At 48.1% G+C, this 13,767-nt stretch overlaps 6 protein-coding genes across 6 annotated transcripts; 2 read left to right on the top strand and 4 right to left on the bottom strand.

Annotated features, from left to right (window-relative positions):
- Positions 1-622: 622 nt before the first annotated feature.
- BJ212DRAFT_1217615 (uncharacterized protein) lies at positions 623-1,468 on the bottom strand (the record flags this gene model as incomplete). The annotated part of the gene is made up of 1 exon (XM_041329329.1): positions 623-1,468. A coding segment is annotated over one exon (846 nt), but the record flags the coding sequence as incomplete, so codon positions are not given.
- A 448-nt stretch (positions 1,469-1,916) lies between these two features.
- BJ212DRAFT_1350722 (uncharacterized protein) lies at positions 1,917-3,036 on the bottom strand. Its single transcript, XM_041335511.1, has 4 exons — positions 3,016-3,036; positions 2,576-2,963; positions 2,377-2,525; positions 1,917-2,336 (listed from the first exon to the last, which is right to left on the bottom strand). Exons 2-4 carry the CDS (start codon positions 2,885-2,887, stop codon positions 1,979-1,981), a joined length of 819 nt encoding a protein of 272 aa, XP_041193495.1. The 5' UTR covers positions 2,888-2,963; positions 3,016-3,036; the 3' UTR covers positions 1,917-1,978.
- Positions 3,037-3,569: 533 nt separating this feature from the next.
- Positions 3,570-6,207, top strand: BJ212DRAFT_1350707 (DHS-like NAD/FAD-binding domain-containing protein). The gene is made up of 17 exons (XM_041335510.1): positions 3,570-3,668; positions 3,730-4,093; positions 4,198-4,257; positions 4,308-4,390; positions 4,444-4,511; positions 4,577-4,680; positions 4,732-4,758; positions 4,813-4,882; positions 4,930-4,964; positions 5,019-5,025; positions 5,081-5,092; positions 5,145-5,217; positions 5,271-5,279; positions 5,333-5,635; positions 5,692-5,824; positions 5,875-5,900; positions 5,956-6,207. Exons 2-17 carry the CDS (start codon positions 3,754-3,756, stop codon positions 6,073-6,075), a joined length of 1,470 nt encoding a protein of 489 aa, XP_041193494.1. The 5' UTR covers positions 3,570-3,668; positions 3,730-3,753; the 3' UTR covers positions 6,076-6,207.
- A 598-nt stretch (positions 6,208-6,805) lies between these two features.
- On the bottom strand, positions 6,806-7,927 carry BJ212DRAFT_1270762 (Inositolphosphorylceramide synthase subunit Kei1-domain-containing protein; the record flags this gene model as incomplete). The annotated part of the gene is made up of 4 exons (XM_041330914.1): positions 6,806-7,240; positions 7,294-7,572; positions 7,629-7,769; positions 7,826-7,927. 4 exons carry the CDS (start codon positions 7,925-7,927, stop codon positions 6,806-6,808), a joined length of 957 nt encoding a protein of 318 aa, XP_041193493.1.
- Positions 7,928-8,823: 896 nt separating this feature from the next.
- Positions 8,824-10,413, bottom strand: BJ212DRAFT_1270475 (histone-fold-containing protein; the record flags this gene model as incomplete). Its single annotated transcript, XM_041330893.1, has 4 exons — positions 8,824-8,994; positions 9,052-9,198; positions 10,254-10,321; positions 10,374-10,413. The coding sequence occupies 4 exons, from the start codon at positions 10,411-10,413 to the stop codon at positions 8,824-8,826; spliced, it is 426 nt and encodes a 141-aa protein (XP_041193492.1).
- Positions 10,414-10,770: 357 nt separating this feature from the next.
- Positions 10,771-11,161, top strand: BJ212DRAFT_1270472 (histone-fold-containing protein; the record flags this gene model as incomplete). Its single annotated transcript, XM_041330892.1, has 3 exons — positions 10,771-10,831; positions 10,885-10,994; positions 11,045-11,161. Coding segments are annotated over 3 exons (288 nt in total), but the record flags the coding sequence as incomplete, so codon positions are not given.
- Positions 11,162-13,767: the final 2,606 nt, after the last annotated feature.

The following is a 13,767-nucleotide window of genomic DNA, read 5'->3' as shown; positions in this document are numbered from 1 at the left end:
TCTTCGGCTACTTGGCAACTCGGTGGGCTCTGGGAGCCTACTACTTGATGATCATAGGACTAGATAGAACGAATTCCAGTGGATATTTTTTCATTGAGGATCGACGTTCAACGTCCAACCATCATGGAAATCTCCATTGAGGACATGGGGATCATAACGGACGCTCGCAGGCAGGCCTAGTCATCATAATTACTCTGCACATTGGTCTTGTGAAGGTAAGGTTGAATGCATCTGTTGGCACTCGAATCTCGACCTCTTTGAACCGTCATGGTGATCGAGATGATGAAAAGTATAAGTATGATACACTACAGTGGAAGTATGTGGACGGTATGTACTAAGGAACAGTCGATGTGAGTGATAGTTAACTTGAAGCCGTATGATATACAGACTGAATCGTAAATATCCAGACTACGAGGCATCTACTTCCAACCAAACTACTGCGCGTTAAGAGGTCGTTTCATGTGGTGACTTGACGATCCAGCGTCAGTTATTATTGACAATCGCCGACCGCGTGCAGAAGTGATCCTGTGTAAAGGTTGTCCTTTAATGTTGCCTTGCTGGCCGCTACGTGGATGTGTCTGTTTGTCGAGGCTGAAGTGCCCTGTGCATCGTCTCGCGCCAAGGGCACTGCAATTCTGACCTTCCTACGAGTCGTGTCCCGATCCTGAATACCCTCCAGTCCAGCGAGAGACTGGTGACGGGACCGAACACCGGTATTATTCAAGATGTCTTTAGACTTTGAGATCGTAATTTCCAGGGATGGGCGACCGCCATCCAACTCGACAGCAGATATGGCTGCATCGTAAACCCATACACCCCCAGCGAGTGGCCCACTGATAGATTTGCGCCTCCCGACGCAGCGTTTCTTCAACACTCGGCTGAAGTCATTCGCACGTGCTGGCGATGCGGGAACTTGTTCTCGGGAAATCGCTTTCCCCTTGGACTTTGGGTTTATCGCGGACTGACTCCTAGACCGCGCGGCATTCCTTCCTACAACTCTTTCCGCCCCTGTGCCCTCCTTCATCGCCTTCTGCATCCTCTCCGCTAGGGGTTTAAATTGTTCCTTTGACGCTTCCACAGCACTCTTCACCTTTTCGGCCCATTCGTCGACGTTGTATAATTTGTGGAGCATAAGCTTGAATGTAAACGGATGATGCTCTTCAAGGGGAAATATAGGGCTCCCTACATCCCTTGCTACGTCAATGCCATTCTGCGTCGCGGGTGCAACACCGACAGTATTGCGGCGGGGGCGTCCCGTTGGCTTGCGGAGACGCTCTTGGTCGCGTTGAGCACGTAACGAAAGAACAGCAGACAAATTCTTCAGGACTGGTGCGAATTCGGGAGGAACTGATTGGATGTCGTCCATCGAGATCGCTAGTTCCGTCGACCCCCTAGCGCGCCGTGTCGCAATTCGGTCAAATAATTCGAAGAGCCGAGCAAATTCTGCTGCCTTTGAGTTGTTTTTTGTAGTAGCAGTCGTCATAATGGAGTATTAGTCAACGATAGGTGAGAGGGTATAAACTTAATGAGTGATACTTTCAGAGCCACTTGGGAATTGTTCGCGCAATGCGGTACAAGGGAGAAACGTGAGGGTCAGGTGTAGTCCTTATAATTTTCTCGGTTAGTAAATGGTCACAGTGGGTGTGTCTAATTTGTGGACGTTTCTGTGTGATTTGACAATCGATCTAAGCTGTGGACTTGACTACATTCCATGTGATGAACTACCTCCGAGTGGCACAATCCATGAGCCCATTGTTCCGAGCCCCTCTGATTGCCTTCTTTCTATTCGATGATGCTATCCTTTTGTTGCTCAGCACACAACTTAAAGCTTTTGAATGATGGGATCGTAAACGGCAGCATCAATTGCATGCAATACATCGTAGCAGAACAGGGGGAACATTTCATAGACGAAATGATGCTACAATGTTTCCATGGTTTGGGTGTGAAACGTTTGCTTATTCGACTGCAAAATTATGCGTCACCAGGGTCTCCTACGCACCCGCACCCTCCCATTCGCGCGTAGAATGTAGGCCGTAGTCCTCCTACCCCAATCGCCGACCTTGTTGTCGTCTGGCTCGAAAACCTGTGATGTGAAGAACGAACTCCAACCGACCGTGCGTAATGTCTTGATTTTCCTTGCGAGCGCGAGACTTGCCTCCAGCTCTCGTGTGCGTACCTTGGAGGCGGATCCGATGAGCTTGCATGTACGGCAGAGCTCCGGGCCGTGAGGAAAGGGTAGATCTTCGGTACAAGCTCCGAAGTGAGTCTCTTCTTTTTTGTCATGTTGGTCCACTGAATAGGATATGAGTCCAGTGGTAGTCTCGGTTTCCAGTTGACTGAGGATGTTTCCGGTGGGTGGAGATGCAGCTTTGGGACTGAACGCTGTTCGGAGCGTATAGGTCGAAGGTCAATGGGGTGTCGTAGTGCTCGATGTGCTTTTCCACCATTTCCTCGTCTGAAAGAAAGATGCCAAGGTGAAGATCAGTCAACTGGGTTAGTGGTTCCAATGAATCCGCGAAGTTGTCCTGTCAAGCATCGGATTTTGTTGAAAATGAAGTGACACGGCTCATCATACCGTCAATTTCGTGATGTCATTGAAGTAGTTCGGAATTGGCGAGTGCACAACTGCAGTTGAGCTTTCTTCAAAGCAAGCCCAGCAGCAAGAGACGTCTAGCTGTTCCGAGCAACTGAGGTGCAAAATCTTCACAGAAGGGAACACAGATGCAATAGTTTTCAGCAAAGGTACGTCAATTCTCCAGAGTTTTGTCATTGTGAGAGACGTCAGCTGAGGAGGAAACCGCGGGGTCAGGGGCATTGCTAGTGGGGAGAAGATGCGCTTGAGTCTGGTTGTCTGGGATTGTCTTCCGTCTGATGAGAAAGAGATCATCAGATGTTTCAGGTTCCTATAGAGAGACGGGTTCCACGATGCTGCTTCAAGAGCGTGCGATGGTGCTATAAGTGTTCTGTTAAGTTTATCGGTTAGTGTGAGAGAGCATATATACGAAGCAAACAGACTTGACATAGTCGAATCCAACACGGTCGCACAGGGCATTGCAGGAAATCAATGAGAAGTGCAAATTTGTATATGCAGCAAGTTGCTTTGCAGACGAGATGCTGAATGGAAGAAAAATAATGACGCAGAGCGACATGTCTAAACTGAGAGCAAACCAGAGAGAACGAGCGGATATGGAAGAAGCAGCCAGACGGGCAAGAGTCGAACAAGAAAGAAGCGATGTAATCGACGACCTCTATCGGAAGTTGAGGTGTCTTTATATGAGTGATTGTATTTTGATCTGCTGCAAGGATGTTCTTGGTCTGGCTCTCGCGTTGCTCTGGAGCTGGCGAGGTAAAAGTATGGGTATATGCACTTGGTGAGCTAGGAATCAGTGAGTCAAGATCATCCTCATCAAAGTCGTCTTCAAAGTCGGAGCTCTCCGACGAGGTCGTGCCACAACTTAAAGACATCGTTGTTTGAAGGAAGCTTCAAGGAGCGAAGCGAGCCATATATCAGGGGTGTCACGTGCAGGTTAAATTGGTGATCACGTGAAATGTATGATAATGAATTGCAGTTTCGACTTTGAACAGTGGCGAGGGCTCGCGCGGCTGAGCCTTGCAACCGGCTCAGGAGGCGTTGTAATTCGTGAAAGACCAGATAAGTACACCCCAAAATATACTCATTAGTTGAGTTATACAGAATGGAGAGTAAAACTAATGGGTTAACATTTACAGATACACTTCCATCCTCTTTCACAAATGCGTACATCGAATGGGCAACCTGATGTTCCCAACGTTCATGAAGCCGCTGCGGAAAATAATGGAAAACCAAAGGCATATAGCGCACTATATGCTCTTCAGTTGAGAGCCTTCATAGATGCTGCGGAGGATGTGGACGTGGACCCAGATACAATTGAGGACCTACTCGAAGGTTTGGAAGACGGAGAAGAGGAAATTCAAGAAAGCGACTTTGATGAAGGCTTAGACTCAGAAAGTCTGGTTCTCCCTGCGCATGAGAAGCACAGTGCTATAGAGGGGAGTGGCTACCTGGACAATCTCGAAGTGGAAACCGAGGTCATCGAACGACTGAAACGAGAAGGTAGGTCACCGGTTTTTTTATTTAATGTCGAAGTATGAAAGTGCAGTCCACGTAAATTCTTATCAATGAAGTGGGTCCTTGAGCTGATATCACTTCTAACTTAGCAGATGGAGCTTGGTCGAAAGAAGAAACCCGAAAGATGATGCATCACTTGAAAGAACACGGTAAGCCCACGTCCTCACAAACACGAAAGTTATAGGCTCAACTCCATCAGGAATGAGTTCCTTCGTCAGAGAATATGTCATCACTCAAAATATCCCAATAGTGAAACTTCTTTTCGCTTTCGGGATTTCCTTGGTAGCCCCATCATTTCATCTACATACAATGGAACCCGTTAACTTGGACCGTAGTGCCCTGAATTGCGGAATAAGCAACCCCAAACAATGCTCTATTTTCTGCGGGTCGCGATGTCTAAAGAGTGGGTAAAACTTCATAGCCCTTCTTGAGCATTGCTAACGATGATTTGAATGTCTCACACATAAGGCTTCAACTCAGGGAAAAACTACCTCAGCATAACACACTTGCGGACGCAGTTTCCCTGATACAAGCCTCCAAGCGTGTGGTTGTGCTTACTGGCGCTGGCATTAGTCTGTCTTTTACTCCCTCGGTTAGGACTACATCACTGAATCTGTGTATAGGCGTCTCATGCGGTATTCCGGACTTCAGTGTGTGATTCTCCTTCTTGCACTTTAAACGCATTGTCATCAAGGGTTCTTTAGGGTCGCATAATGGCTTGTACGCAACGCTGAAGGAACGGGGGACCTATGACCTTGATGACCCTCAACAGATGTAAGATGATCAGCTGTTATACATACTCTCATTCTGACACCTATTAGGTTCGATATACACTATTTTAGAGAAAACCCTGCCGGTGAGAGATCTCATCTCCTGTGAGGCGTCGTTAACTCGGATTCGCTTTACACAGTGTTCTAGTAAGTATTGATGTTCTGTGATATCTGACCGCAGGCTGATATTGTAGCTATCAAGCTCATTTGCGAGGTTGCTGTTCCGACCCTGAAAGATAATGCTTCAACTGATGCGACAATTACAGCCAGATATATCCGTCTAATTTTATACCTTCTCCTTGTCACCGATTCATCAAAGCCATAGAAGACAGAGGCAAGGTAGGTGGCATGTTTTCCATAGGGTTAATGAACCTTACGAAGGTCATCAACAGCTTCTCCGGGTAAGTCCTGTTATTCCCTCTCCTCGCCCGAAGTTGACGGAGGTCATCACTAGAACTACACCCAGAACATTGACACACTAGAAACACTCACCGGAATTACTCGCGTATTGCAGTGTCATGGATCATTCGCGACTGCTACGTGCATCCAGTGCAGACGGCGTATACCAGGGACCGAAATTGAAAAAGATATCATGGAACATCGTGTCCCGTTCTGTACTGTGTGCTTAGTGGCCAAGAAGGAAGCGGAGGAAGTCCGCCAGGCTGCTTTCAGGAAAAAGGCCAAGAAGCGAGGTAGGAAGGAATGGGAAGAGGGGAGTGATGAAGAGGAAGAGGCAATACCAGTTGGCGTGATGAAGGTTGGTTTTCTCCTGTTGTTCTGTTTATGCGAGTTCTCGATGACGTGAGTGCGCAGCCGGACATCACTTTCTTTGGAGAGAAGCTCGCGGATGACTTTGAACACGCTCTCGAGGACGATCGAGATAAAATCGACTTGTTAATCGTCATCGGAACCTCACTGAAGGTCTCACCTGTATCCGAAATTCTGTGTAAGTTGAAAACGCATAAGATTCTAAGACAAGCAGCTGATCTTTGGCAGCGCATCTCCCGCATTCTGTTCCCCAGGTCGGTGTCTTATTATCAGTGTGCTGTTTGTTATCTGAGCCAAGTGCCGTGGTAGATTCTAATCAACAAAACTCCTGTCCGGCATATCAATCCTGATGTTCGTTTACAGACCTCACTTCGGATATCGATGGCACTAACCACCTGTTCGCAACGATTAGATTGTCCTTCTTGGTAATGCAGATGTCATTGTTCAACACCTCTGCGAGCAGCTTTTATGGGAGTTGCCACCACCAGTGGGGAAGCGCCTCGAGGTTCCGTCACTAGCGAGACCAGCAAAGCGCACCTCAGGTGAAATGATGGGCAAGACTGAGCCCGTTCGTGTCGCAAAGAGGTGTGTCGTCAAATTATATAGTAATCCCTGCGCGTTGCTTGATCGAGTCTTGATTTAGCCACGTATGGTTGTTTGAAGGAGCCGAGGGGGGTAAATGGGTGCGGGATATTGAGGAAAAATTCTTGGAAGGCAATGCGGGATCTGAATCTCGTACAATACAAGATCGAGCCCCGAAGGAGGGTCCAGAGGCAAAGAAGTCACGGACTCGGACAGGCTGACATTGTAACACCGACATCCTTCGACTTGCTTTGCTTCTAGTAAACGGACGTTGATGTTGCGGAGACCACGAACTTGATGTACTTTACTTATATAAAATTCCAGGCTTGTGATATTCAGACGTATATTTTTGGCTATCCGGGAAGCGTCGAACCGCTAGAGAATCTAGCGCTCGATACAAAGGCTTGATAGAGTCCTTTAAGGATAGTACCAATATGTGACTGGCTAGCAGATATGATAAATACCCTCGTCACTTTGCTCATGGAAATCAACGTCAAGGGCTACCAGCCATCTTAAGATAAATATTATGCTCGTCAATAGATTGCCACAGCACGAAAATGGTATATTAGGTACGAGTCTACGACTCAGTATCTTCAAAGATAACCTCCCCGTTCCCCTCACTTCTCCTTCCGGGTATATTAGCCTTCCCTGACGAGCCCCTGCTCGCCTTCCTCCCGTGTCTTCCTGGAGCGCTCACAAAATCGGGCAGATGCGATATCGAGCCATTGGAAACATGGGAAGATGAGCCATTTGGGGCATATGAAGCAGAGCCGTTGGGGAAATACGGTGTAGAGCCGTTTGGAAGGTGTGATATAGAGTCATTTGAAGCGTGTGAGGGCTGGTTCTTTCGTATCGAGGGTAGGTAAAAATCGTCAACTTCATCATCCTCTTCGGTCAGTGCTGAGGTGTAGCCTGCGGGAGTAGCTGAATATGAACGGAAGTGTCGGATGGAGTTGTACGAGCCCTTGCGGAGATGTGCGGCGTATGAGTAGAGTAATAGTGCGAAATATATCTATGTAATTTGAGAATTTAGGAAGTGATGTGCATGAATTGGTGGTTATGTACCTTTGCAAGCCAGCTGATGATGATGACACCCATGGCAGTGCCCTTCTCTTCATGCCACAATATATTTGCTTCTACAGCCCGCTGCTCGTCCGTCATATTGTAGTTTATAGGTGGCGCATCATGTCGTATTGCCTCCTGCGCACGTGAATTGGAAATTTGCTGTCCATCATGCGAGGTATAAGTCCACCAGATGATAGAGAAGAATACCGTCCAAGTTGTTGAGAAGATGTGGTCGACGAAGAAGAAGTATGCAAAATAGAGTGTGTGCTGAGGGTTCTCCTGTCAAACAAAGATGATATCAGCTGGCGATCGAGTATTGTGCTAAAGCGACGAACATCTTTGACGGATTTCAGTCCCCAGCTTAGCGCGACGAGACCGAGAACTGAATATATGTACAGACTGAGCTGTGCAAAATTGCTACCTGCACCGGTGATAACGGCGATCAAGCCATACACGCCTGCTACTTTGTTGAGGAGCTGCGAGGTAAGTTATTTTCGCGATATTGGTTGAAAGAAAAGACTTCGATGCTTACTGCGAACAGTAGGACAATAGTGACGCCAGTTTTGAGGTCAGTAACACCGAGGAAAGTGGAAATCGGCCAGAGCCTCCATTCAGGGCGAAGCATGAGTTTCATATGCAAGTCATGTACCACGCACGAGTTACAACAAAGGTCGGGAACGAGGGTTAGTGTGCTTGTAGCGGAACTCGGAAGAGAAGGATAGCTTTGTGACTTAGTCAGCCAGTGCACTCTCATGAGTCATTACAGCTTTCTCAAAGTCTCAGTCTTATAACTCAAAAGATACAAAATGGGATATAGGTGAGATTCCTCTACGAACGTTCACCACAGTCGTCGTGCAGGAGCAAGGTCATTCGGTTGAATATTGGGTCACACGCTTGACATGGATCGCAGTCAAGTCAGAATGGAACCGGAGGTCGCCTGCCAGTGGTAGCCATCTGCGACAGAAATGTCAGGCGAATCCGGTGGGCCCCAATTTAAATGCGGCCTTGAATTCCTGACGAACATGGTATTAGAGGGGAAGCTCACTGGCCGACTTTTGATATGGACCAATTTGACAAGGTGGACTCGGACACACTGGATGCGCATGGAGCCTGACCGGTCACGAGCTTGATTCAACGTCAAAAGTGTTCTGCCTGGAACTACTCACCGGTACTCGCGCGCAATTTGCTTTCGCTGGGGCCATTGATATTGATTACTTGCCTGCTGTCAGTGGTGCGTGATGGTCACGACTTCTTTGAGGTGGATTCTTAACTGCCACATTATAGATGTGACGTGATATGCTGTCTGCAAGACCAAGGATGGGGCAATGCACGGCCGGAAAACTTACACAATCTAAGCCGGGTCACAACGAGCAAGAAGAAGACAAGTCTAATTTCTGCTGCTCATTCAATATAGGAAATAAGACAAACGCCAAGCCAAACTCTCAAATGCGAAGTCAAGAACGAACAGATATAGCAAGAGACGATGAGTCACAGGAAAGAACATTGATGGTCCATATTGAATAAACACTTCTACGAACGTTCGCCGCGCAGCCGCCTGGCAAGAGCAAGGTCCTTCGGTTGAATAGTCACACGTTTGGCATGGATAGCAGCCAAGTTGGTGTCCTCAAACAGCGATACAAGGTACGCCTCAGCCGCTTCTTGCAATGCCATTACGGCCGATGATTGGAATCGGAGGTCGGTCTGCGACATGGATGTTAAATGAATCCAATGGGCTTCTATTGACGTAAATCCTCTGACCTTAAAGTCTTGTGCAATTTCGCGGACGAGGCGTTGGAATGGAAGCTTGCGGATGAGCAGCTCCGTCGACTTTTGGTACCGGCGAATTTCACGAAGGGCTACCGTGCCAGGACGGAAACGATGTGGCTTCTTGACACCTCCGGTCGCCTGAGAGAAGGAGGTTAAATGGGTTCAGAAAGAAAGGCACAACATACCGCATGCGCAATTATGGGAGCCTTTTGTCCTGATTTCACTGCGAGCTGTTTTCGAGGAGCCTTACCTGGTTGTGAATGAGCATCGGTGGCAGCGGACCGGAAAAGCTACAGTGACTTACCACCTGTGCTTTTGCGGGCAGTTTGCTTAGTGCGGGCCATTGCTAGAAAGGATTTAGTGTTGATGGTCAGGCTCCTGTAGACGCTTGGTTGGGTTATGGTCCTGGGCACAACGTCTTTGAAATGGAACTGATTTATAGAGTCTCGCCGCGTGGTCACGTGCGGAGTCTTGTTCAAGGTCCACCCTGGGCCATTGTGTTTTGTGTCAATGACTTTTATTCATGACTGTCTCCCATTGTCCAAAAGGTGTGAACTTCTTCGCCAATTCCTTTGACATGCTTATGAATCCAGTTCGAAACACAGTTTAAGCATCCAATTCAACATGCTTGTTCCGGTTCAACACCTTACCAGAATCTTCAAATTCACAAAGGCCAATATGTTGCCAGTCATGCTGCAAATAAACACATCGCATCGGGATGTCAAGTAAAATAGATAGAAATACAATAAGGTACACCACAGATATGAATAACAAGATATGTCAGGTCTATGAACGCTCCCCGCGCAACCGCCGTGCAAGAGCAAGATCTTTAGGTTGAATAGTAACACGCTTGGCGTGAATGGCAGCCAAGTTAGTGTCCTCAAACAGTGAGACAAGGTATGCCTCAGCGGCTTCTTGAAGAGCCATTACGGCAGATGATTGGAAGCGTAAGTCAGTCTGAGGGGCAATCAGACCCGAGAATTACAACGATACAAAAGCGACTTACCTTGAAATCCTGTGCGATTTCACGAACAAGTCGTTGGAAGGGGAGCTTGCGGATGAGCAGCTCTGTTGATTTCTGGTACCGACGGATCTCACGAAGAGCGACGGTACCGGGACGGAAACGATGGGGCTTCTTAACACCACCAGTGCTCTGAGCAAGTACTGTGAGCAAAGCTCAGTGGTCCAAACACAATACGTACTGCTTGTGCGGTCTTGCGAGCTGCAGACTTGGCTGCCAATTGCTTACGAGGGGCTTTGCCTAATAGCCAGTGAGCTCGAGTCCCATGTTCTAAACCCAAATTGCGACTTACCACCAGTGGACTTGCGAGCGGTTTGCTTAGTGCGAGCCATTGTTTAATCAAAAAGGATAATTGCACAAAGTAAAGATAATAGTCGATAGGAGGATGTTGGTATAGAAAGAGCATATGCCTTGGCCTATATACAGACGCGTCGCGTCACATCACGTGGTGCCCGTGTTCCAATCAACATTCCAGATGTGGTAATTCAGCACAGCCACACGCCACGGTATATAACCCAGTTCACAGTTGATTGCGGTACTCCTGTATCGACCACACTAAACTCACACACACTAAACTCACACACTTCACAACACTTCACTTTTAACTCAATACAATGTCCGGCCGTGGAAAGGGTGGCAAGGTAAGCTGTGGAGTCGGGGTTGTTCTGGTTCCAGTCTAACATATCTTAAAGGGTCTCGGAAAGGGTGGTGCCAAGCGTCATCGCAAGATTCTTCGTGACAACATTCAGGGTGAGTCATTCAGCAATGACTGCTCTTATCTTGTGTTTAACTGGTGTACCTAGGCATAACAAAGCCTGCTATCCGTCGTCTTGCCCGTCGTGGCGGTGTCAAGCGTATCTCCGGTCTTATCTACGAGGAGACCCGTGGTGTCCTCAAGATCTTCCTTGAAAACGTGCGTGCATGTGCTCATTGAATTTAAGTGTGCATGCTCATGGTTTGTAGGTCATCCGTGACTCGGTAACATACACTGAGCACGCAAAGCGGAAAACTGTTACCGCTCTTGATGTGGTTTACGCTCTGAAGCGGTCAGGGCGTACTCTGTACGGTTTCGGGGCATAGATGTTTGAGCATTTCGTCGCAGCTTGTTGTATTGTATATGTATCATTATAATCGTATTTCCTTGTCGTATGGAAGATGTTTGAAATATTCCGCTACCCATCTACCGGGGGGATAAAGCATACCATATAGTTTATATTTTTACTCCTTGCTCACCGCATTTCCATTTGCACACTTGCCATATCTCCACAACTCCCCTCTCTACTGCGGCGCTGCCTTTCCCCACTTCGGTTTCCGACCGTCTCTTGCCTGTCCAACCTGACGCATCTCTGATGTTGATAATTCTCTCCCCCATATTCAAATCGTTCTAACAAACATCAACTCCCGCGCTCGCTACTCTTCCTAGAGCATCGCTCAGTCTCATTATCCATCGCTACAACGGCAACCACACTATCTGTCGTTTCATCTACATTAGCATACACTAATTCTCATTCAGGAAGGAGATAATACATGGCATTCGAGAATAATTGAGTTGATCAAAGATCGATCACTCAGCGCCTGGCACATGAGAATTGGGATGAGAACTTCGGTAAAAGAACTGGAATCAACCTCACTTGGTCTCTTGGCGGTGTAAGTACAAGGATTATTGATTTCATGGTAGACAGCATTCCCAAACACCCGCGATGACAGTCTTTTGAACGCATGGCTCGGTAGCATCTGCGGTGAAGGCTCGCTGGGGTTAGCGCAAGGTTAGCGACCATGGTGCACTGATGCTGGTGTGGTGCAGTATTCTAATGATGATAGACTTGTGAGGGGATTGACGAATGAGAGGACTGAAACCAGTTGGGCCGGGAGCGGGCGAAGCTCTGAATAGAGACGAATCATGAGCAAAGCGCTGGAAGCCAAGCACTCTTCCGTGACAGAATTGGTGACGAGTTTGAGATGCCAGAGGAGAGAACAAGCAGGTCTTGGGAGTCGGCGGGATGAGGCGATGATATTGCAGTAAGCTATATGCATGCATTTGAAGGAGTGACATGGTGAGTGTTGGAGTAGCTGCTCGATACGAAAAACAACGACTCGGATATTATGCAGGATAGATAGATTCGAGCGCCAAGAAGCACCAACTGCTCGATTGGATGTGATGGGATGTATGCTGGAAGCTTTGAAGCAAGAGTCGGATACATGTATGCACTGCAGAGGTGCCGGGAGGGTATACTGTGGAGGACGGAATAGGGTGCATTCTTGCCGTAACGGTGATGGAGCAAACAGCCTTGTGTACTGGGCATTTATGGAAACGAGGCAGCACAAAACGCACAAAACACGCACCTCTGCAGCTTAGAGAAAGACACCCACAACCCCTCACCGGTCCACCTCGACCGCATCCAACACCACCAACCTCCAGTAAAATGACCAAGGTAATTACCAGCACCACGCCACTGCAGAAGTTTCAAGGTCATAAAGGATACATACTGGCAGTCGCAGTTTTCACCGATAAACGACGGATGGTTACTGGCTCATGGGACAAGACACTTCGGCTGTGGGACTTGAAGACAGGTGTTGTGTTCATGAAGATGGAGGGGCATTGCAGCGGGGTGTTGGCATTGGCGGTGTCACGAGATGGGCAATTGATAGCAAGCGGTGATTTTAACGGAGAGGTCATCGTCTGGCACGGAGAAACTGGAGAATCACTCACCCAACCCATCAAAGCCCACTCCAATTTGATCGTCTCCCTTGACTTTTCTCCAGATGGGACAGTACTGGCCACTGGTTCAAAGGACGGAACGACGAAACTGTGGAACACCAAAACCTGGCAGCAGCAAGGAAGTCCAATTGAGTGCGGCAGCACCATCAACTGTGTTCGATATTCGCCGTCTAGAGAACTTCTTGCCATCGCAACATACAGCGATATCCAAATTTACAATCCAGACACTAGGGAACGCGTCGCATCCTTCAAGGGTCACACATCATACAACTTGTCACTTGCATGGACGCCTGATGGCACACGCCTTCTCACAGGCAGCACTAACCTCGATCCTACCATACGCGACTGGGATACATCGACCTGGCAGCAGGTCGGTGATACCTGGACGCCGGGCCACACTAGCAACATCAATGCCATTGCCGTTAATCCTGCTGGCACACTCGTAGCCTCCGCATCTCATGACAATCATGTCCGTCTCTGGCAGCTCTCAGATCGACGAACCATTGCCATCTTCAAGCATGCATCCTCGCCAAAATGTGTCACTTTCTCCGTGGACGGCAGACGCATCCTCAGTGGAGGTGACGATAATATGATTTCGGAGTGGGCACCTCAGGGTATTCATCCGAAGGCGCGTTTCCGTTCTTGACTTATACCACAATTCGAGCATATTTTGTGCAGATCCTAGCCATCACGACGGCCCGCATTGCATGCATAAATGGAGACTTGTCTGCTGCAGAAGAACTACTCACGCAAGATATCAACATCGATGCAAACAACCATACTTCCTACGCCCATCGCTCGTTCATTAGGGCCCGTAAATACGACTGGGTCCACGCCCTTCAGGATGCCATTAAAGTGAGATTCTGCTGATCCATCATTGCCTCTTATGAAAGGCTAACTCGATGGTGACATCACACAGTCCATCAGCATTCAGCCCTCATTGACAGGTTATATCTCTAAGGGTATC

The sequence above is a fragment of the Suillus subaureus genome (genome assembly GCF_016647635.1).
Source record: "Suillus subaureus strain MN1 chromosome Unknown BJ212scaffold_14, whole genome shotgun sequence".
Lineage (NCBI taxonomy): Eukaryota > Fungi > Basidiomycota > Agaricomycetes > Boletales > Suillaceae > Suillus > Suillus subaureus.
Note: the sequence above shows the minus strand (reverse complement) of the source record. Positions and strands in the feature narration are given on the sequence as shown.